Source organism: Seriola dumerili, unplaced genomic scaffold (assembly GCF_002260705.1).
Source record: "Seriola dumerili isolate Sdu_G_001 unplaced genomic scaffold, Sdu_1.0 BDQW01001449.1, whole genome shotgun sequence".
NCBI classification, from domain to species: domain Eukaryota; kingdom Metazoa; phylum Chordata; class Actinopteri; order Carangiformes; family Carangidae; genus Seriola; species Seriola dumerili.
The window spans coordinates 399,032-421,564 of record NW_019175704.1 but is presented as its reverse complement, the minus strand read 5'-3'; the positions used below and the strand labels follow the sequence as shown (position 1 = coordinate 421,564).

The 22,533-nt window shown below is 39.9% G+C and overlaps 3 protein-coding genes across 9 annotated transcripts; 2 read left to right on the top strand and 1 right to left on the bottom strand.

Annotated features, from left to right (window-relative positions):
• The first annotated feature begins 1,188 nt into the window (after nucleotides 1-1,188).
• LOC111238636 (hyaluronan and proteoglycan link protein 3-like) lies at nucleotides 1,189-3,628 on the top strand. The gene is made up of 5 exons (XM_022768238.1): nucleotides 1,189-1,321; nucleotides 1,421-1,643; nucleotides 1,748-1,893; nucleotides 2,330-2,632; nucleotides 3,339-3,628. The coding sequence occupies exons 1-5, from the start codon at nucleotides 1,189-1,191 to the stop codon at nucleotides 3,626-3,628; spliced, it is 1,095 nt and encodes a 364-aa protein (XP_022623959.1).
• A 900-nt stretch (nucleotides 3,629-4,528) lies between these two features.
• LOC111238620 lies at nucleotides 4,529-10,581 on the bottom strand. 6 transcript variants are annotated; one of them, XM_022768201.1, is made up of 6 exons: nucleotides 10,121-10,581; nucleotides 8,817-8,903; nucleotides 7,319-7,451; nucleotides 6,573-6,750; nucleotides 6,235-6,482; nucleotides 4,529-5,722 (listed from the first exon to the last, which is right to left on the bottom strand). In XM_022768201.1, the coding sequence occupies exons 3-6, from the start codon at nucleotides 7,340-7,342 to the stop codon at nucleotides 5,474-5,476; spliced, it is 699 nt and encodes a 232-aa protein (XP_022623922.1). In that variant the 5' UTR covers nucleotides 7,343-7,451; nucleotides 8,817-8,903; nucleotides 10,121-10,581; the 3' UTR covers nucleotides 4,529-5,473. The 6 variants fall into 6 exon arrangements, with proteins under 6 accessions (XP_022623922.1, XP_022623923.1, XP_022623925.1 ...); XM_022768202.1 differs by having other exon boundaries at nucleotides 7,319-7,448; XM_022768204.1 differs by lacking the exon at nucleotides 8,817-8,903 and having other exon boundaries at nucleotides 7,319-7,448.
• Nucleotides 10,582-14,173: 3,592 nt separating this feature from the next.
• LOC111238663 (nicotinamide riboside kinase 2-like) lies at nucleotides 14,174-16,853 on the top strand. 2 transcript variants are annotated; one of them, XM_022768285.1, is made up of 8 exons: nucleotides 14,174-14,443; nucleotides 15,086-15,176; nucleotides 15,422-15,470; nucleotides 15,724-15,910; nucleotides 16,025-16,096; nucleotides 16,197-16,303; nucleotides 16,424-16,517; nucleotides 16,603-16,853. In XM_022768285.1, exons 1-7 carry the CDS (start codon nucleotides 14,418-14,420, stop codon nucleotides 16,507-16,509), a joined length of 618 nt encoding a protein of 205 aa, XP_022624006.1. In that variant the 5' UTR covers nucleotides 14,174-14,417; the 3' UTR covers nucleotides 16,510-16,517; nucleotides 16,603-16,853. The 2 variants fall into 2 exon arrangements, with proteins under 2 accessions (XP_022624006.1, XP_022624007.1); XM_022768286.1 differs by lacking the exons at nucleotides 14,174-14,443; nucleotides 15,422-15,470 and having other exon boundaries at nucleotides 15,087-15,176.
• The last annotated feature ends 5,680 nt before the right edge of the window (nucleotides 16,854-22,533 follow it).

Here is a 22,533-nt window from a genome sequence, read left to right as displayed (position 1 = left end):
AACTCGAGGGAAAATAGGTATGGAAATAATTATACAAAAAATTACAGCATTTCTTTAGGCTGATGAAAACTGAGTTGAGACAGAACAAGAACTGAGAAAGGACAGAGCAACAGGTGGGGATTTGGAGAATTTGCATGCGTAGATATAAAAACTGAAATTGACAATGCATTGACAGGAAATTATTAACTATTATTGGAGCGATTACTACTCCTCCCTCCACTCACTGGCTGCAGAAACACACACAGAGAGGTTTCCAGTCCAACAGGCTGAGCTGCTGTTGCGATTGTAGTGACGGAGCAGCATCACAGTCCTGCTCCTCTTCAGGGAGATTAACTGTTTTATCATTAATAAGGACTGGAGAAGACTACACCTGTACTTGTAGTTTAGCTGTGTACACCTGTATTTGATGCTTTTTGTTCATTAACCACCGTGTTCTCTTGGAGACGCTCATTTGTCCCCCACATGCTCCTGCACATCTTTTTTACTTTGGCTTCTTTGATTTGGAGGCGCTGAAAGCACGCGAGCAGAAAAATCAGAGGTAAGTGAAGAAAGTAGCAAACGTAATAACGGTGGTGTCAAATGTCTGTGCTCTTCATTATGTGACTTTATCAGTCAAATTAACTTCTTAAATTTGCTTAACGATTTTGAGGTTTATCAGAACGTTTGAATCTATTTTTGTTTGTTCTCACCTGGCGTCCAGGTGAATTATGTTCCTCCACGTAGGCTGCCAATTGTCACAGGTGACGCACTTCGTACATATCTGTACTAGCTAAGGATACACAGAGGAAAATATATGCTCTTACAACTGAAATAGTAGCAAACAGCCTGCCTACAATGTGGTAAAAAAAAAAAAAAAAAAACTGCTTATACTTTGATATGTTTTAAATTAGTCATGAGAAGTTACAGCTTTGTTGCACACTTGCAGAAATATTATATTCAGTGACTTGTGAAGGGAAGTGGCACTATAACAATAGCATACTAACACTGTCTTGTCACAACGTCTCATGTTAAAAATACAGTAGATTCTGTTTTAATTGAAAACGCGTTAAGAAATAATATGAAAATACAGTCATACAGAAGGAATTCTTGTATTGTGCTTTTAGGACCTGACCAGGTTTCTCTCCACAGGTTGGAGGATTGCACAGAGACAGTTAAGGACCAGGATTGGTCATCAAAGCCTGGATGATGATGATTTGTTGCCTCCAGACTCTGCTGTTGTTGGGGGCTCCACTGGTTCTCTCAGGCAGGGTCCTGACTGCCCCCACAGCCCCAAACAATTTCTTCTACCACAACTTCCTCAGTAGAAATGGCAGCAAACAAAGTATGCACATGATATATAGGCCCATCATATAAACAGGTGCAATGTGCGTTCCATATTTTAAAGCTCTGTTCTTAGATGTAATGTCTATATTTCCCACAGTTCATTTCAGTGGTGTGAAGCTCCATGTGGACTCTGCTCAGGCATCAGCGTTTGCAGTCAGAGGGGGTAATGTCACTCTGCCATGCAGGTTTTGGTATGAGCCTGAGTTGAGTTCACCAAGAGAGGTCAGGATCAAGTGGTCCTGGCTCCCTGCTGCTGGGGGACATGAGACAGACGTGCTGCTGGCGATCAGCCCCCACAGTCGAAGCTTTGGGGAATTCAGGTTGTTGAAAGGACAAATTAATTAATGATGGTCATTTTCTCGTATCAGTGGCTGTATGACCTTGTTTGTCTTTACCTCTAAGTCACAGTATGTCTGTTGGTCAGGGGTCGTGTGCAGCTCAGACAGGATTTCCCAGGAGATGCAGCACTGTTGATGACTGAACTCCAGTTGAATGACACGGGCCGTTACCACTGCGAAGTGGTGGACGGACTGGAGGACAAGAGCGTTTCAATTGATCTGGAGTTACGAGGTACAACCAGTTGCTGGATAATGTTACGTGTCTTATATGAACAAATGTAAAACTTTCAGCCTTCAAGAGGATGTATTAAGAGAGTCTGTGATACATCCATGACCTTTCACCTCACAGTATCTTTGCCTTACAGAACCTCAGAACCTCCCTTAAACTGCTGAGATATGGTGTAGTCAAACTATCATAGGTGAAAACCTTCCAATCCTTTTACCTGTCTGTGCCCAGGGACCCATTTTCTCATACTAGTGGTAGTATTACTAATGATAGATGTACTAGTGGTAGCAGCAAAAGAAGTAGTACAGAGTAGATGTTTTAGCATGTACTAAATACTAGCAGTAATAACACACATATTTTTAAGTGAACCTATTACTATCTATTGTTGTACTTCGAAGGCCACATATTTTGTGTAAGCTGTTTAATTAATTCCTCCACCCAGGTGTGGTGTTTCCCTACCAACACCCTCATGGTCGTTACCACCTGAGCTTCCAGGGAGCCCAGCAGGTCTGTGAGGAGCAGGACTCCACACTGGCCACCTTCACACAGCTCTTCCAGTCCTGGAAGGAGGGCCTGAACTGGTGCAATGCAGGCTGGCTGGCTGACGGAACAGTCCAGTACCCCATCACCCAGCCCAGGGTGCCCTGCGGAGGGCACGGCCTCGCCCCAGGTGTTCGGAGCTATGGCAGACGGCACCTGCACCTTCATCGCTACGATGTCTTCTGCTTCTCCTCTTCGCTCAGAGGTGAGGTGGCTTTTTAGGAAGTGGAAGGTGGTGAGAGACCAACAGAGTCACAGGTTCAAAATCTGCTTTTAAAAAAGGCCTTCTTCACAGCAGGTTGGCAGTTTGACTTGTCATAATAGGAAAAGCACAGGTGTTACTAATAGCACTAACGCTGGCTTTATTCAAGCGTCCCAGTGAGTCATGTGACAGTGAGACAGCCAGAGCTGTTAAATGGAATTCAGCGGTCATTAGTTTTATTATTTACACCTGTGCTATGTCTCTTGATTGCTGTGAAAGAGCAACACCCTCCCTGTGGTCCCTTCACAGCAGCCAGTATCAAGCTTCATTAAATCTGCAATGACCTCAGCTCAACAGTGAGCAATTAGATAGCAATGTTAATTAACTATGAGCTTCGGGACATCTAACACAAAGAAATGAAATTAGTAATTCACACTATAATCACTGAACATTTTCCCAAATGTCATACACATTACAATAGTTCAAGGCTAACAGTTACAACATACAGAACTAAAATACGTAAATACTTTCTTTAATGTCAAGGCTTTAGGTGATGATGTCTTCATGAGTTCATGATCTAAAACAGCCACCATACAAATAAATCTAATAACAGAATAATAAAAAATCTCTACTAGCCAAATTGTTTAAGAGCCTGATTTAATGTGCAGAAAGATCTTTTAATAGCTAAATAAATGTGTTTCCTTCAAAGGGAGGGTTTACTATCTTCAGCCCTCTCACAAGATGAACCTGACTGAGGCTGAGCAGGCGTGTCAGCGGGACGGAGCAGAGATCGCCAAAGTTGGACAGCTCTACGCTGCCTGGAAGTTCACAGGGTTGGACCACTGTGACGCCGGCTGGCTGGCTGATGGAAGCGTTCGCTATGCCATCACCAGGCCACGCCAAAACTGTGGCCCCTCTGAACCAGGGGTCCGCAGCTTTGGCTTCCCGCCTCCACAACACAAGCATGGAGTCTACTGCTACAAGTCAGATTATGAATGAATATAGATCTCCACAGCTCCTCTGTTGGGTTGGAAATGTAAAGTTGACACACTATGTATCCTTCTGTGATTCACAAATACTTTGTAAACCAGTGGTTCCCAGCCTGGGTGTCGACGCCACTCCATGGAGTTAGAAGAAAAATCTGAGGGGTCATGAGATGAGCAGAAGAGGAAAGCAGAAAAAATGACTCAAAATAACATTTACTTTTTCTTCCTCATGCCTCTAGAAAACAATGAAAACTTTTCTTTATCTGGTTATAGACAGTGGTGATGGCTAAAAAAGTAGATATTGCTTTACTCTTTTCTTACTCTGGTGTATTATTTGCCTTTACTGGACAGAATGACAATGAAGGTACAGATAGGAAACATGGGGAGAGAGCGGTATGTCATTCAATAAAGTACCCTGACTGTAAATCAAACCAGGGATACTGCAGTTACACGGTATAACACTAGGCCAACAGGAAGCCTCAACATTGCTTCTTCTAATAGATTGAAAAGGTTTGGAACCACTGCTCTTATTGTACTTTATTATGAGTGCATTATCTGTATATTTTTCATTTTGAACATGAGAGCAAAACATTTACTGTGATGTAGTCTCACCATTTATGGTATACACTGTTGAAATTAGCATTTGCAAAATAGCATTTGTACATGAAACTTGAAAGTCTATTCGCTGATTAAAGCCACGTTATTCAAACAAAGCTAGCAAGTGGATTTTGAGTTGAGATTATTGTGTTACTGATACTTCTGCTGTATAATGTACCTCAGTTGATTTTCACATTAAGGAAGGTGTTGGCTGATCTTTTTTTTTTATTTTTTACATTACTGGGATTGTAACTTGTTTTTGTATAACAAATGTCTTTCCTAATCATTAAAATCCTTGTACAGAAACTTCATGTCTCTCTCTCCGCACGGAAATGGATCACCCACATAAAAAATAAGTTGGACAACACAGCCATCTTAACCTAGACAACTACGAAAGAGAAAAACCTGCATTCAAAACTGAAAACACAATACATGGTCGAAAGCCAATACATGTAAGTCCTTTATTTGAATAAAAAAAAAAACAATTCACAACATAGGCTTAACAAACAGCAGCTTAATTTGTTTTATCTATTTAAGACACACTAGGCCAAGTATTTGTAGTGTCCAGCTCTGAGATCATTTCTCCAGCTGTATCTGAGGTAGGCTGAGCAGTCTCCCTTATTAACCATACAGTACATCTCTCGGCCTTGTATCAAACGTACAGGTCTTAACATCATGTAAATTTATTTTGACCAAACGCTTCATAGACATTCTCATTTATAACTACTTTAACCCACAATGTGTGTTTCAGTACAGAATAGTGCTCCATAAAAAGGAAACACTGAATTCACTCTTTGGTTGGAGGTATTCTGAGTATGGGAAAAGTGGACAGTAGCAGCACATTGGACAAAAGAATATTCATACGATTCTCAGTTGAGTTCAGTCGAACCTTTTCATCCTCATTTCTTCAGGAGCCACGCAAAATCTACGTGAAGTAGGTCATTTGAGTTGATTAATATAATGATTTAAAATGAATGTGAGAGGACATTATGCCATATTGTAAATCGTTGTTTGTATGTTGCCAATTTGGTGAAACGGGCCCCAGAAGGCAATGGCGCATCTCAACTGAGTGAGTAATAATAAAGCTTCACCAGAGCTTGTAAAAATAATCCAGTTTTTCACCTCCACTGAAGACGCAGTGGGCTGACACAAAGATACTGTCCAGAATAAAAATAGAAGATACTGAAACTCTGCTTCTCGAAACTTTCCAATACAACATTATACAAAAAAACTCATTTTGTTTGTGTGTATAAACACTTTTCTAATCAAACTCAGCTTCAAAGAGAACTCTCTCAATTTTCAACCTGACCTCTGCCTTTTTCTTAGGGGACAACTTCTTAAACAACTTCACAAGGTTCATGAAGTAGAATTCATCACAATCTTGTGGTTTTTCGATGTTTGTCTGCACAGTTTGGTCACATTTAGAAGAGTGTGGTTCTGCACACGCTTCTTGGCTGCTCTGCTCATCTGAATCTGGGTTGATGGTGATGTTATCACTGTCATCGCTCTCCTGTGAAGACAACACAATTTTTTTTGACCGGCATACAAATTGTAGAGCTCAATGACAGGCATTATTACATATATAATTAAAGTGACTTGGGTTTTAGGTAATATGATGTACAATTTGCAACAGATAAGACAACATCCAAAGCTGGTTCTGCCCTGATTAGCATTCAAAGAGCATCTTTAAAACACTTGCAATAAAAATGGCCATTCTTAAATGTTTGCAGATCAATTATGGCAAGTTTACTTAATCATGTGCCAAGTGTTCTGTAGTAGGAGGATTTTTTCTCCAGATATCTTTGTTTCTCAAGGACATCTGAACAAACAGTTTCATCAAGTGATTTTAAAATATGGTGCTAATAGTACAAATTGACATAGGAAAACTAGAAAAAGTTTGACCAAATGAGGAGTTTAATTAATTCCCAAGATTTACATTACCACCCACAATTTGGATCCCTGTAGGTGCACCTACATTTTCTTTGTGTGACATAATATTAATGCACTTGATCACAGCCTTACTTCTTCATATGAAGGGAAGTCAATCTCTCCAGTGGTCAGTGATGGAGCACTCCGTCCTTTGGTTTGGACTCTTTGTGTCATCTCTTCCTGTAGTTGGGATGATTTCTGGGTTCTCAGCTGTTGGGCCTGGCTGCACAATGGTAAATGATTGTTGAAATCTCTACTTCTTATCAATGTGGCTGAGCAGTACAAACAGTGGTAATGTTGCCGTCTCCTGCACCCCTGTCCGCATCTGTGGATCGTATATTCTGAAATATGAAAAACAGAGTTAATTATCAGTGAATCATTTAGCTGAAGCCAATCCGATATATGCAGAACAGAGGATGTAAAAACCTTACCTCCAACAAAAAAGGCTTTCTTCAGATGTTTGCTCAAATGAAGTCTAACTCTGCAGAGTTTTGTGGGTTTGAAATACACTGGTAAACAAAATGGACAATGAAATTTGCCTGGAGAGCAGCAATTGTAGCATTTTTTCAGGGGAGGAATGAATAGTCCCTTTTGGATAGACACATGACTCTGGAAAGTGTACAAAAAAAGAAAGAAATTAGTTATAAAGCAGATAAATCAACAGTGACATATGTTTACTGGAGTGTAGTTGTCCGCTCGTTTCAAATGTGAGTTATTTGTAGTAGAGACAGGAGTGTGATGTGAAAGTTTGCGTGCTGGGCAAAAGGACAAGAGGAACAACAACTAAAAGAAAAATAAGCACGGCAATGCAGGAATGTTAGTGGCTATCACTCGGCTAGCCTAGCTAACTCTTTAAAAAGCTGCTCATCTGTTGTGATGTTTCTGTCGTGGAACATGTTTTACTTTGACGTTTCTTTGAGATTACAGTTATTTCCTCGGGTCTCCTAACCAATTGTTCTTGAGAGTAGACAATAACAAATGCACATTATCATGGTTGGCGTTTGTTAGCTGGAAGTTAGCTAGTAGCAAAGACAATTACTTGGCTAATAGCTTGTTAAATCACGGACAAGCGGACAGCTCTTCTGAGGTGTTTGGTTCAAGAACACATACCAGTTACATCTGATTTCTGTCACAATTATAAGAAGGTAATTCTTAATTCGTTCACATAGTTTCTTACTTCTTGCTGTTGAACATTGTTCATCCTTTCCGAAGAAAACTTTTTTTCTTTCTCTCTCTCTCGCTCGCTCTTCTTCTTCTTCTTTTAGCATTCATTGGCGGTTGGCAGCCAACAGGTACATTACCGCCACCTACTGGCCATGTATAGACAGAGAGGGTTTTATTTATTTAAAAACAAGATTTAATTAAGTAAAAGTACCAATAGCACACTGATAACAAGCAAAGTCCTGCATTAGATTGTTATTACTGATGCATATGTGCAATCAGCATTTTACTGTAGTAGATTTAACTGCTATTGTAACCAGGGGCGTAGCCAGACATTGTAAACATTTGGGGCTTAGCTCCAACTTCAGTCCAGAGCCCTTGAATAGAAATCAAAATCAACATTTGTGAACCTATAAAATAAATCTGCATGAGAAATTCAATTTTGTGCATGTGAAAAAACTCTGCTTGTGTCGAAGAGATTTGTATTTGTTAAAAAGTCTGTCTCCAAACTATGAAAAAATTATCAGTGTTGAGGTTAAACAAAGACACTGTAAAAGAAGTACATACAGTCTCATTTCATCACTGCATATTAATACGATTCAGAGAAATTATTTACCATAAAGTCCAAGTTTTTCTCCTTTGTAAGTTCTCCAGCTTTAACAGATATCACATTTAGTGGGTGTAGCATAAAATCTCTAGACTGAAGCTAACACTGAAAATTGATGCTAGGAAGCACAGACAAACTTCTAGACACAATTATGTTTTTGTTGTTTTTGTCCACCTACACTAAAGCCAATATTACTACCAGTACTCCAACTGTATATCTGTGTATCTATACTACTATCTATCTACCTGATCTAATGAGATTTTCTTTTTCAAAATCAACCACATGACAAGATCATTTTTGTTTTTATGATAAAAAACATTTGAAACTTCCCTGAATTCTTATTCTTTCATTTTTTGTCTTTCCTAATCATTCATTACAACTCAGGATTGAGCCAGATTTAATAAACTGTATAGTGTACAGGATAAAACTTCTGTAACAGGTTTAATCACAGCCACCAGATGGCAGTCAGATGTTTGGGTGCTTTCAGTCACAGTCATAAGAGCAGAACACAATGTGCAGTAACTATTAAACAGCATCAACTCTCTCAGTTATATTACAAATACACAACCTTAAAAAAAGAAACTTAAGGTTTTGGATCCCTATCAGCACTTGTTGCTATGTGACTCCTGATTTAAGTCACAACCACACAGCCAGACTGGTAGCCTGGGGAGAAGATTTCCTAGATATCCTGAACTCACTGTGAACAAACTCCAGTCATGCAGAAAATACAGCATGTATGGAAATACAATCAGATAAAACATGAAGAATGCAGGATGACACAAATGTGACTGCTAGAAGCCTGAGGTGAAATGAGACACCTGAGCAGTGAGGAGGGGTGAAAAAAAGCAGAGAAGAACACAGTGTACAGTCAGTGAAGTATGTTCACAGACCCCGCAGTATCTCTCACGTTTATGAGACATTTATGAGTGGGACAGTGCATTATTTGCTGTGCAGCTGATTCAGCATCTCAGGTCGCAGGTGACAAAATCTTCACCTGCAAAACAAATTTCAGTACTGTGAATCTCTGCAAATGTATTTAGATACGTTAATTACACTAAACGGTCGTATAGACAGAAGAAACAGCTGTATTAGCAGTAAAGAAGTTTCATGTGACAAGTTAACACAACATTGGGTTATTATATATAAGTGTATATAAAAATAAAACTGCCCAGTGGAATCACAACAACTGACGTTCGTGAAAAGGAAGAAGATTCATGCACTGACCCCCACGCCCATGACTTAAAGTGCGTGACACAATATTTGCGTGAGTGGAAACATCTGAAAAAGCAACGAGCAGACAGCATCATTTTAGAGCGGCATAGTCATGTGTATAAATGGTCCAAAAAACTGAAACAAATTGAAAGCCTGTGATTACGTGATCAAACATTGGAACATAAAAAGTACTTTTAGCTTCATCTTGCATGAATCCTGTTATTACTTCAAAAAAACAATAGTATTGTGTTGATTTTTACACTCTGAGTTTATAATTACTCTTTTGTTCTGCCATGTTAGGGCCACTGGTAGATTGTATGTATTTCCATTTTACACTGCTCGTGTATAAATTATATACTTGCACTTACCGTTTTATGTCAATTATACTTGTGCTATTTCAGAAAGAATTAGAGTATATCTGATAGCTATACTTTTCAGATTAACATTGTACATATAAGGTTATAAAATATATTATAATTATATAATCATATAATTATATAACACTGATAGGTGCCATTCACTTTTTGACATGATACCTCCATATTTTCTATATAGATTTAAAAGTTTTTATTAAATTTATTAAGACATGACTTTTACTTTTAATGATGTATTTTTACATGGTAGTATTGCTACTTTTACCAAAGTAAAGGTTCTGAGTACTTCTTTCACCATTAGTTAGCGCATGAGAAATAAAAGGCCTAGTTTACTTGATAGATGAATGCATTGCATCTTTGATGACACGCAAATTCATGAAGCTTTCCTCATTTTTCATTAAAATATTAATTTTTGTCCAGACTCTAATGGAACAGCGCCCCCACCGCCGGCGGCGCTGCCGGGAACTGCAGCGGCAGGAGTCAGTGTCTGTTACAAACTGCATCATTCTGAAGTAATTATATGACTAAACGAGCTGCTCTTAAAAATCAACGACTGTTAATAAAAACTACACGTCACACAGACAAAGGAACGGTAAGTGAAATAAATGAACTTAAAACTACTTACCTTTTCCGCGGGGTCGGAGCTTTGGAGCCGTCTGGTCTCCAGTTTGTCTACAGCGGGGGCGAGAGCCGGTCCAGCGCAGGAGAGCGTCATCCACACCGGGGAGCGGACGGAGGTGTTCCCAAATCCACCACCATCTCAGCCCAGCCTCACACGGGAACCTCGCCCGAAAACCCGCTGCCTGTCCTCTGCCTCTGGTAGCAGCGTCCTCCAGGCTCGGCTCCCCGCGCACTCTGCTCCTCTCTGGGCCACACAGGTGCAGCCACCCGCTCTCTCATCATCCCAGGTGCAATCACTCACTGTCATCAGCTCCACGCGCTGTTTCAACTCATTTTCTGCTCTAAAACTATTGAAACGTGTTATTTTTTCTTCAAAACTCCTGTTCACGTCTTGACCCTCGGTCAGACCCTGGTCCTCATGACCCAGCCTCTCCGGTTCAGCCGGACTCGTGCTCACCTCCAGTAATTGACTAAAACTCGTGTAGAAACCTCCTCATCTCCTGTAGAGAGTGTGACTCCGTGTCACGTTAGAAACAATCTGTGGTCGTTATATATCTGTTGTGTTTCTGTGTGAACAATTGAGACTATTTATTTTTTCTGTATTTTCAGTGATTATCAGCTGTTCTTTCTCTGTGTGAAGGACCACAGCGCTAACTACCGGACGAACTACACGTGACACTGAAGTAAAATGTCACAACACACCTTTTTTTTCTTTTTTCTTTTTTTTCTTTTTTTTTTTTTCTTTTATGTCACAACACAACTCAAATCTGAAAGTGACTTCCGGTGACGTGCTTCTAAATAACAGCCCCAGTGTGCTGCTGGAGAACAACAGAACAGATAATATTATTGATAACACCATTAACATTTCTGGGAAATTCTATTATTATTTCCAGTATATCAAACAGTCTGAGCTTAAATACAACAGTATACAGATGCTCTGGGTCTCTCCCTCCCCAGAAGGTCAGCGGTTCGATACCCAGTTGTTACAAAACAGGAGAAAAGCTTGGGGTTGTTGCACAGTGTAATACAGGTCTTTGTAAATAATGTGGCCGCCTGATAAACATAGAACAGATGTATTATCTCCCAGACGTTGACAGAGGAAAAACCAAGATTAAGTGTCTGAGTGGAGTTGTTGTTAAACTGGACTGAGATCATGTGACTATGAAGGAACCAGCTGGTGACTGAGTTCTGTCATTAACATGAATAATTACTGACATGTTTATGTTGACTTTTTAATGTTTTGACCTTTGAACCCTGACAGTGTGACTTTCATGAGCCATCCATGTTGTCTTGTTAGTGTTCCAGCTACATGTTGTCCTCATGTTTACATGTTACATAATGTAAATAAATCATAAATAATAAAGCTTTCAAACAAAGTGCAGAGTGAACTATTTACTTTTTATTTATTTGAAGATTTTAAAAACAACAAACAGAAGAACACTGGCAGAAATGATAGATATGTAAGAAAGAAAAAAGTCCCACAAGTCCTCTTCTCTTTGGAGGGGTATCCGGCCTGAAGACGGCGGGGACCTCAACGTCCTGCAGGCATGGTCCGGGTGGCAGGGGCAGGCTGTGGCCTCCCACCCACTCAGGGTGCCTTCAGCATCAGTGTGGCGTTTTGACATCTCTGGAAGTTTGTATTTTCCAAAAGAGCAAATGAACATCAGCAGAGTGGTTTACTACAGTGACACAGAACATGAGAGAGACATGTCATATTATTATATTAATGCAACTGGTGTGTGAAAACATTTCTTTTTAAGGAATGAAGCAGTTTGAGTCTGTAACAGAGCAGAGGAGGACATGAGATCAAGGTGTTACTGCTCAGTTCTCTCTGCATGACATATAAATACATATTCATACACAGTATATATATGTTTACACACAGATGTTCTGACATGTTTTATATCTATAATCGACATCAGCTGCTTGAGCAGCATGATCACTGACATATGTATGAATGACAAAAGCCTAATTTTCCCGCCTCAACATGAAAAATTAAAGTAAAAGCAGCAAACAGCATTAGCACTGTAGCACTATACAGACCGACTGACAGCGGTGTGTTAGCATCATGTTTTTAGCCTAAAAGACAGGTTAAACAACATGAATGTTAGCTGGCTAGCTCACAACAAATACAAATACTGTTTATCACGAATTCCACAACTTTCCCGGGTTTTGGAAGAATTGGAACAAATGCAGCAAGGTGATTGGGGGAGGCGGGACATCGCTGAGGACAGCCATTGGTTCAGAAGTTGGAACAATTGGAACATACAAGAACTTCCGGAGGGAGGGTTTAACCACAACATTGATATTCTAGGTATTTGTTTAGCTATTGGCACCATCAGACATGTTTAAGCTACAGAAGTGCTACTAAAACAGCTTGGTTCAAACTTAAAGGACGCACCTGATCTGATGTGTGCTAGGCTGCAGTAGCTGAGCTGTTGTATTAGGATATGGGGTAATAAATTACATTTAACAAGCCAAATCTCAGTCAAAACAGACAGCAGATTCACAGAAAAGGTCTTCTCCATCTAATCTAGTTAAAGCATGAAAAACATAATGCGGTTTACATGTTACGCTTTCGAGAAGTTCTTTCAGTACTAAGAATTTCCCAGTGTGTTTTAAAGGTGATGCTATTGTCTGATGCTGTATCACATGCTGGTCAAATGTGAAGACACGGGGTTGGTTGAAGCAGTTCATCTGGCTTGTAAGGCTTGCAGATATCAACCTATTCTTACAGCTCCAGTAGAAGCGGAGAAGATTATTTATCACAGCTCGACCCCCTCGAAACATTATTACCAGTTTCAATCTTTGCATATTAAGACTCTTGTGCAGTGTTTTGTAGGTTTCAAGAAACTCAAGAAAATCACAGTCCAAGGCTGCAAACTGGCACAATGAAGTAGTCAAACTATGAATAGAAATCTTACTAGCTGAACTGAATTCCACACTTGGCAACTTCCTCTTCATAGCTGAGGTTCTCGAGGATGTAAACCCCAACATAAGTAATATTTTGGTGTAACCTCAGGAAACTGTGTCATGGAGTCGGTTGGGAAGTTTCTAAACAAAACAGACAGAGGTCAGCTACAGGCTGGTGAAAGAAACACCACAATGATGTGAGTGAGTTATGAGATGTTATCTTTCGTTTCTCTGACAATAACATGAAGTGATTCCTATAGTGGCAGCTTTATCCTGTATATCATGTGTACATGGATGGGTATTGAGGTTAAGTGAGTAGTTGATAACACTGTTGGATGCATCTATGCATCTATACCCTCACACAGAAAATGAGTAAGGGGAAAAAATCTGACAGGTCATCAACACCATGCCTAGAATGCAATGTCACCCTTTACTTAACATGGGTCTGTTAAGATCCCATGAAGAGGCCCTGGTTCCTATAGATAACATAAGTTAAATGCTCCCAATAATAAACTGTGAATATCAACCCTCTTTTATGTTTTTCAACTGTCTTTCTTTGACTGTCTTATGAATATGTTGCTTTTTTTTCATAGCCTAGTGTTTTCCATCTGTTTGGTGATTTTACTTTATTTCATTTTATCTAAGTGGATTCGACAATATTATATCACCTGAGAATAAAGGTCTACTCTAGTCTCTTCTAATCAAGTCTGTGGCCTCAATTTATTCATCAAAGATTCAATGATGGGTTTAACCTCAAGAAAAAGTGGCACCAACACAATAATAAAAAAAGAAATACTAAATAATAGACCTGAAGGTACCTTTCAATACCTTAAATGATTTATGTGTTTATGTTAGCGCTCATTGGAGGACAGTTGTATTGGACTCCATTGGTTTTATCTCGGTGTATAGAGCCGCAGTTCTATTTCTACTTTTCTACTTCAGTAAAACTGAAAACTTTCCAGCTCTGTGTTTTTTTTATTTCTTTTTTTCTGCATTAAAAATTGCTTAGGGTTAAAATGCGGGGGATGGGTGGGCGGGGATTGAGTGGGCGGGGGTTGTGGTGTCACTCGCTCCTGATTGGTTATCATGGAGGTTTCATACAACTGGAGGTGTTTAAATAGCCAATCACGTCGCGGTCTCCAGTATGTGTAGTAGCGACTGAGACCTAAAGGTTCTTTCTCGGTGGAAGACCGCGTACGAGCGACGCCTCGTCTCTGCTCTTACCTTACAAACTCAACTCTGCTGCCATGGAGGAATCAAGTAGTTGACGTTTCCTGCTGCAACCTTCTCTTTTTTAAGCTTTCTTCCCGTCTGATCACTGACCTCCTGGACCGGTTTATTGAACTCTCTGCGACTCTTCTTACGATTTGACCAACCCACCCGAAATCATGAAGTATATCATTGGCATCGGCGGGTGAGTTCTGATCGATGAATGGCCATGGAAGCTACGCTAAGCTAAGCTAACCGGCTAACCAAGTCTATAGGCCCTGGAAGCCCGGCACACGTGGGGAAGGGCGGTCATGACATGCGTAAAATTGTTACTTCCCTTTTTTTGTGGTACTGTTAATGTAATTCAATAACCAGAACCAGACCTATCAATATGCATCCTATAGCTTCCGTAAACACTTAGCTTGATCCTCCAAGGTTAATCAATGCAGTCAATAAACAAAGCTATAGCTAATGGTTGCAGTAAACCCGCCATACATTCAGTTGACCCACCCTTTTTTTTTTTTTTTTTTTTTTTTACATGCTGCAGATATTATTGCTTGAAAATCCGTTAAATGTGTAAATTTCGTGTTAATGTGTAAATAAATGTTGCTGATGCTTTAAAACTGCTTGATTTTATATAAAACCCGTAATAAGTAAATGGTGTTATGGGAAATTAATAATAATTTAACAATACGTGACCTGTAAAATGTTAAATATTCCTGCTCTTTCACATGCATGATCCAAATTCAGTATTTTATTTGGCTGTTTATTCACTAATCTTTGAACATTTCTTATGTGGGTTTCATCATCCACTATTCATTGCCTTTTATTGCTTTGTTCCGTGCAGCGTAACCAATGGAGGGAAAACCACCCTCACCAACAGGCTGATCAAGAACCTGCCCAACTGTTGTGTGGTACATCAGGATGACTTCTTCAAGGTGAGCCACATGGAAACACACAAACACACACACACACACACACACACCTCCTTTTGAATTTTGTATTTAGTTAACCAAAGGGATTGCTCTGAGTAACACAAGTTGGTGGGGTGTTAACACTTTGCTGTCTGTGTTAGTAGATACAGTTTGAGCTTGTGTGTATAAACGCTATCAGAGCCTTCCATGTACCAGAGTGTAGCACTAGTGGAATGTACCTGGGTACATCTTATCAATGTATGTTTCAGCCCCAAGATCAGATTGAAGTTGGTGAAGATGGCTTTAAGCAGTATGATGGTAAGCCTGGGTTTTTATGGAAGCGTTTGTGTGGGTGTATGTGCTTGTTGTGTGCGAGTGTGTGCGCTCCCGCTGCAACATGACTTATTTGTAATCTGCATGCTATACAGTGTAACTTGAATACTAAATGTGTCTCTTTCTTACTTGCTTTCTGCAATTTTCTATACGCTTCTTCTTTCCTTTTTTTTTCCTTTTTTTTCCTTTTTTTTTTTCCCCCTTCCCCCTCCATCCTTCTCCTCGCTTTTCTATTCAGTCATTACTGCTCTGGACATGGACGCCATGATGAGCACCATCTACGCATGGTTGGAGAACCCGGTGAAGTTTGAAAAGTCGCATGGCGTTAATAACACCCTGGATACTGAGATCGTTCCAAAGTCTGACCATAAGGAGGAGGAGACTCACATCCTTATTGTGGAGGGCTTCCTGCTTTACACCTATGGGTAAAAACTTGTGCTTTTTACATTTGTTAGTTGTTTCCTGCTGTAAATGTAAAGGTGGTGACCAGTAAGTCTTAATTTGTTTCTCCACCTTTTTTTTTAAATTTTTAATTCTAGACCATTGATCGACGTGCTGAACCAACGTTACTTTATTTCCATCCCATATGAAGAATGCAAAAAGAGGAGGTGGTAAGTGTTTCAGTGTTAAGACACTGTTCTTAATTGGTGTTTGTAGTTTAGCGTGCTGTCACATTATCTTTATATAATTGTTGTTGCTGTGTCTCTGCAGCTCTAGGAACTACTTGGTGCCAGACCCCCCTGGTCTGTTTGATGGCCACGTCTGGCCCATGTATCTGAGACACAAGAACATCATGGAGGCATCAGCTGTTGATGTTTGTAAGTCTGTGCCTTTTTATTTATTTTTTATTTTTTGTCAATTATTTTGCATGCAACTGCATTTTTGTATTGAAAGATCTCAATTTCTCATATTGATTAAACTTGTGTTTGCTATTACAGTGCAGCTAGATGGCACCAAGTCAAAGGAACAACTGTTCAACTTTGTCTATGGCGACATCCTGAATAACATCCAGAAGTCTCTTTAACAACAAAGGTATACAACTTATCTGACTGTCATGTTACAAATAATTTTATCCAAGTATGAGTTTCTGATTTTATTTTTCTTTTTTCAATTGCAGGTCATGCGATCGGCTAAAAGGAGCATATATTCAGCCTGCAAGCAGAAGACCGCCTTGCCTTAAGTTTCTACCTGGCAGCTCATTTAGCTGACTGCTAAGATTTTTTGTAAATGTTTAACTGACAGCATCAAATGCTGGCATGATTTTATATCAACCATATTTATTGCTTTCTTACAGCCTACACTCCAAAGAGAGTTGATGGATATGTTCAGAGGATGGGTGCATATGTCAATAAATGATCCTCCTGCTAACTCTGTGCTCTTGTGATTACTTTAAGGGGATAACACCCTCTCTCCAGTTGTTACACTAAGGCCATACAAAATATAAAAATAAACATTAAGGACCACACGTCTAAAATAATAATAAAAAAAATAGATATTGGCATGTGTGAAATACATATTTGTAAATTGTGATGTTCAATAATAGTGCCAATACTCAGCTGCCAAGTCAGGTGCAGAGAGCTGGCAGCTTTCGCTATCTTGCTCCAGGCAGGCAACAGTTGGTGTGAGTGATAAGTGGAGTCACACGGCTGAACCTCGTGTTGACCTTAGGTTGTGAGCACGACGCCTATCTAAATTCAGATACACTTGGGGCTATTTCCTTGGAATAAACTCAGATAAATTTTTTTTTTTTTTAATTTTTTTTTAAATGCCCTCTTGCCTTCCTATAAAGAGCTGTGTCTGTAATAATGCAGACCCAAACCAACAACTTAAAATATAAGCATACAAATGTACTTTACTTCCCTGGTATCATGTTAAACTTGGTGTCAAGACATTAGATCCAGGTGTTGCTAAGCTTATACAGTATATGATTTTTTTTCTTTTTTCTTTTTTAGTATTTCGACAAAAACATACTGAAAGCCTGGTAATACATTGGTTTGGGTGCACGCCTGCAAGACCATGATGAAGCAATGCAGACTTTCTGAGCAGGAAAGTAGCATCTCTTGGCGCGTGTGGGGAAAAAATATGGGCAAACCTATTTAACTCCTGTGCTACTTGTTTTTTTGTATTTTTTGGTGAATGTTTTTAGAAAATTGATAAATCCCTTGCACAAAGACATTTATTTGAAAGTTGCTCTATCCGAGTTGCAATAAACAAACTCAACAGGTTTTTCAGATGCTTCATAAAGCTGTGGCATTTTGGTTGCAAACCCGGCTTAATATAGGCTATTATTACCGTAGGCACACAGATAGCAATATGTATTTATGTTTATTCCCTATGTTTTGATGATACATTGCATTTGTAGGACACTTTTCAAGGTACTCAAAGACGCTGCACGTGAATTAAAAAGGATAAAAAATATGTACACACTATGTGGTTCATTACACGGAGGGCTGTGTCATCTGTGTTTAAGATAAACACAAATGTGTCTATCTGGAAAAGTAGAGAAAGTTCTTCACTGAAATAACATGAAAGTCTATCAGTGAAATTATGCAACGCGGTGCCATAATAATTCATCAGGCCTATGCAGTAATATTTTCCATGTGTTTCCTGTAGTGGAAAAATACAACTGGTGAAAGCCTAATTTAAACATCCAGAGAAGTCAGGTAGTATCTGAGTTAAGGGTGTGTTAGGCTCCTCTGTGGGAGTAAAATCAGTTTCACACTGTCCTTTTTTCACTCCACTGTAAAAGCACACATTATGTAATATAGGCATGTATGGAAGTAGGTCAGAGCTCTCAGAACCTTCTTGGTCTAGATATGAGAAGTCATTTTTTTTCTTTGCACAGTAGTTCTGCATGAGGGTTCTTGCTGTTGTGTTTACTATACATTATAGTAACTGGTTAAAACATCTTTCTCAATATGTTAAGTATCAGTTTTGATTGAGAATCAGTGTATAACTTATTCCAAGTGTTTTTTCCAAACTACATGATATTTTTTTTAGATCTATAGCAATGAATCTTTTTCCATTGAACAGTCACTTTTCCCCCTGCTCAGTGTGTCATTCAGGAATAAAACAACAAAATGTTGATATAAGACCACATGCATGTCGAGTCGAGGTCTGACCAAAAGAGCATGTGTTGTATTATTCACAGAGCACAAAGCGGCTTTTATGGGTTCCTCTGGTTCGAGACAGACTGCATGATTATTGACATGTCAGAGTCTCAGCAGCAACAGCACAGACACACAGTGAACATCTGTCTTATGCAGCATGTTTTTTTTTTTTTAAATGTACTTGCGTCAAATAAAGGGACGCATATTGAGTTCTCTCACAAACCTGTGTATTACGGTTTACAATCGAGGTTATTGTCATGCTTATGATTTTCAACGGCCTCAATCGACTTCTTCTCCACCCATTTCTTCTCTGGTACGTTATAATATACCTGCTGTATGTGTCCTCACACACGTCAATGTTCACGTCTTCCTGAACTTTCATTTCTTCCAGTGTGGCCTGTGATTGTTGTGACTGCTCAGCCACAAGCTTATAACATACATTTATACAACACACAACTACACAACCACGAGCTAAACAATAAAAAAGTATATGTACTTTACACTCCAGAGCAGTGTTTGTGTGCCTGAAGTTAGCTGTGACTTCAGTTTATGAGTTGTTGTATGGATTCAGTTCAGACCAGCACATTCAAATATATGAAGCGGGAGAGAGAGAGATAGTGAGTGGGAGATCTTGTTACAATCTTATCCATCTTGGGAATGTTCCTCGGCCTGCTTTAGTTTCAAGCAGGACAAACACCAAAATACTTCATCCCAACTGTTTACACTGCAATTCTTCAAGCTTGGATCAAACTTTTTCAAGTTATAAAGTTTTACTTTGTGTTCATTTTTGTCACAAACAGACGTATCCATTTTTGAGTGTTCTCAAAGTGAGATTCTTGGTCAGTACCAGGTGTTTTGTGTGTTAACCTCCTCGTATGGCTCAGCATTTTAACAGTAACTCATAATATGCTTAACCTCGATGCCAAAAATAATTTTGAGATGGTGTTAATTTCCTCAAAGGGGAGCTAACTCATTTTAAAACGAGTGTTACTTCACAAAGTGTGCAAGCGGGTCGGTCTGGACTTGAATGTGAGAGATAAGGAGTTATATAACATTGACTGCTGCTGGCAAGGCCTCCCTTTGAGAAAAGACTTTTTCACATCTGCATGGCTGCATATGTTTTGCTGACCTCTATTCTTGTAATTCTTCACCTTTCTGTGGCTTTCCTTACTTCACATAGGGATGTGTCAGGCTAATCAGGGACAGTTAAACAGATAATTTCAGTAATGTGGGCCCTAGCTTGCAGAAACTAGGTTACTGTGAACCTCTTGTGCTCCATGGATGAAAAAGCACCGTGGTGATACAGGACATCGTCCTCTGACACCCATGCTGCCTCTGGACTGAAACAAACTCTGCAGTTTTCTAAACCACACCAACCACCACACTAGGGTCGCAGTACTGGCTCTTACTGGATCTTGTTTTTATGTATGTGAGCAAGTGTGTGTCTGCCTGCCTTTCTGTCTGCGTATGTCTGTCTGTGTGTGTGTGTGTGTTTGTGCTGCGCCCGTCTCCTGCTCTGTGTCCTTACACACCTCTCTACAGTGCATCCAAAAAGCAGAGGAAGCAACAGTCTGCTGTGGTTGACTCAAATAGAGTGTATAAACAACACCATAAATCCTCCCCTCAGACCTCTAAGTCCTCGCAGTTAAGGTTTGGATTCTTACATCTCCACCTCACACAGGTCAGACGGGACCACTAACCATCCTAGCAGTAGAGGTGGCTGCGATTCTGTGGCCGGCCAATCTGAGAACAATTTCTTTTCTCGTCCTTTTGAAATATTTCCCCCTGTTTTCTTGTTACACAACGAAAGAAAACAACAAGGACAAGGCACATTCATTTAATCAAATCAAATCTTTCCTTCCACCACAAGTACGCTGCTCTTCAAAGCCTCCTTTTCCAGCCTACGGTTGTTTCTATTTTTACTACTTTTACTACAGTCTTAGAGGAGCCTGTGTAACCCGCTATTTGTGCCATAAAACATTCTGTGATGATTGGGGTGGTTGTAAGAACTTGCGTTGAAAATGTGACCCTCCAGAGCCAGCATGGCAGTGAGCTGAGCAGGGTTAAGGCTGCACCTGTGGGGCTGACCTGAAAACAGCTTCTCGCCTACTGCGGTTCACCCACTCTGTCTGTGTTTACGCTGAGCAGAACTGGCCTCGGGACAAATTACACCACAGTGCAGACACAACAAGACGCTCTGTAGCCCATCCATGGCGTTAGACACGTGAAGTGCGCACATTTCACTGCTGTTGTCGCAGCACATAGGTGGTGGAGGAAGTATTTAGAGCATTTATTTCACTAAAAGTAGCACCGCCTCAATGATTACAATCACAATGGCGGTACCGCCACCAATATTGAGGTACAGTGCATTCAGAGTTTTAACTGAAATAAATTTACATAAGCATTGTAAGGTCAGTGTGTTGAAGTGTAAGAGTACACATTTTGCAAAATGGACCCACAAAAATGTTAACACAAGATGTATTTTATTATTGGATCATCACTACTGATCCAGAAATCCCTTAGATCCATGAAAGCTCCAGGCTTACTGTGTCAGCTGGTTGGTATGAATTGAAAATTTGTGTAGGAGTATGCACCAGTAAAGTACGATACTACGGGCTGAGAGCTAATACAAAGGTCTTACTTTATTACCACATTTTAATGTCTATTTTAGTAGTGTACAAATAAATCAGTTTTATCAATGGTGGACACTAACTACAGTAAGTGAAGCCAGAACTGTACTCAAGTACTGTTTTGAGGTAATTATATTTCTACTTTTTACCCCGCTACATTTGTTTGCGGTTCCAGCAGGTTAACCAAGATGAACTCACTTTAACTACTTTAAGTTCTATCAGGTTGTTTATTTCTGTAACAGTGTATGTTGTTTCATAAGATGATTATATGGTTTATATCTCCACAGCAACCAGCTGTCAGATAAATGTTGTGGAGAAAGAAGGAGAATATCTGCCTCTGAAATGCACAGCAGTAAAAATATCATAACATGAAAGCACTGAAGTTCAACACCCAGTAAAATATTCCAAACTCTTCTAGAGTTATTTTATTCAGTTACTTCACATCGATGCACGAGGTTCAAATAAATGTGAAATGTATAATTATTGTTTTGAAAAGATGTGGTGGTTACATAGTAAACTGTTATGTTTAAATATCTACTCTGTACCATCTGTTGAGTCAGAGAAACCTAATTACTAATGTTCTCCACCCAGACTTGCGTATGAAGAGTTATATAAGACCTGGTTGAGAAGGGAAAGTAACCTCATCCACTGTCACATTGGTCAAAAACACCACAAGGAGATATGTTTTCCAGAACCATCCATCCAGCTCTTCACATGGTACTCAGCATGCATAATACCACCGTGCCAACCATATGGTAAAAACCTGAAGGAAATAATAACATGATGCAACCATCCTCAGCGTGGGCCCCGAGGACCATATCCTGTTATGGTGGGTCTGGGAGAGGCCTGGTGCTGCCTGTCTGATGCAGACCACAGCCTCCCACTCCTCACCCGTCTGAATCACTGTTTACTTAGACAGGAAGGCTGCCCGCTACAACATCATCAACTGCTGCTGCTGCTCCATGTCTGTGACTCGCTTGTGGCTTTGGCAAGGCGGTGATTGTGTTTTCCCCGACGGCCAAGTTTCTAAAAGTGGAGACAAGTTAAAACCAAAGACTTAAGAGGAGCAGGGCCCAGCCTCGGAAACCACTGTTCCTCTGAGCTGTCTACCTCTGAGGCCTTATACGCCCCCTCCCTCTGGAAGAACTAAGCCCTATTCAATCAAAGTATTAACCAATCAAGAGCTGATTCGGTTGGTAAAATATTACAATGCCTGTGTGTGAAAAACTCACAGGCATAAACAAAGGCAAAAAAAAGAAAAAAGAAAAAAAAAAAAAGCACTCGGCCTGTTGGAATAAAAGTAATTTC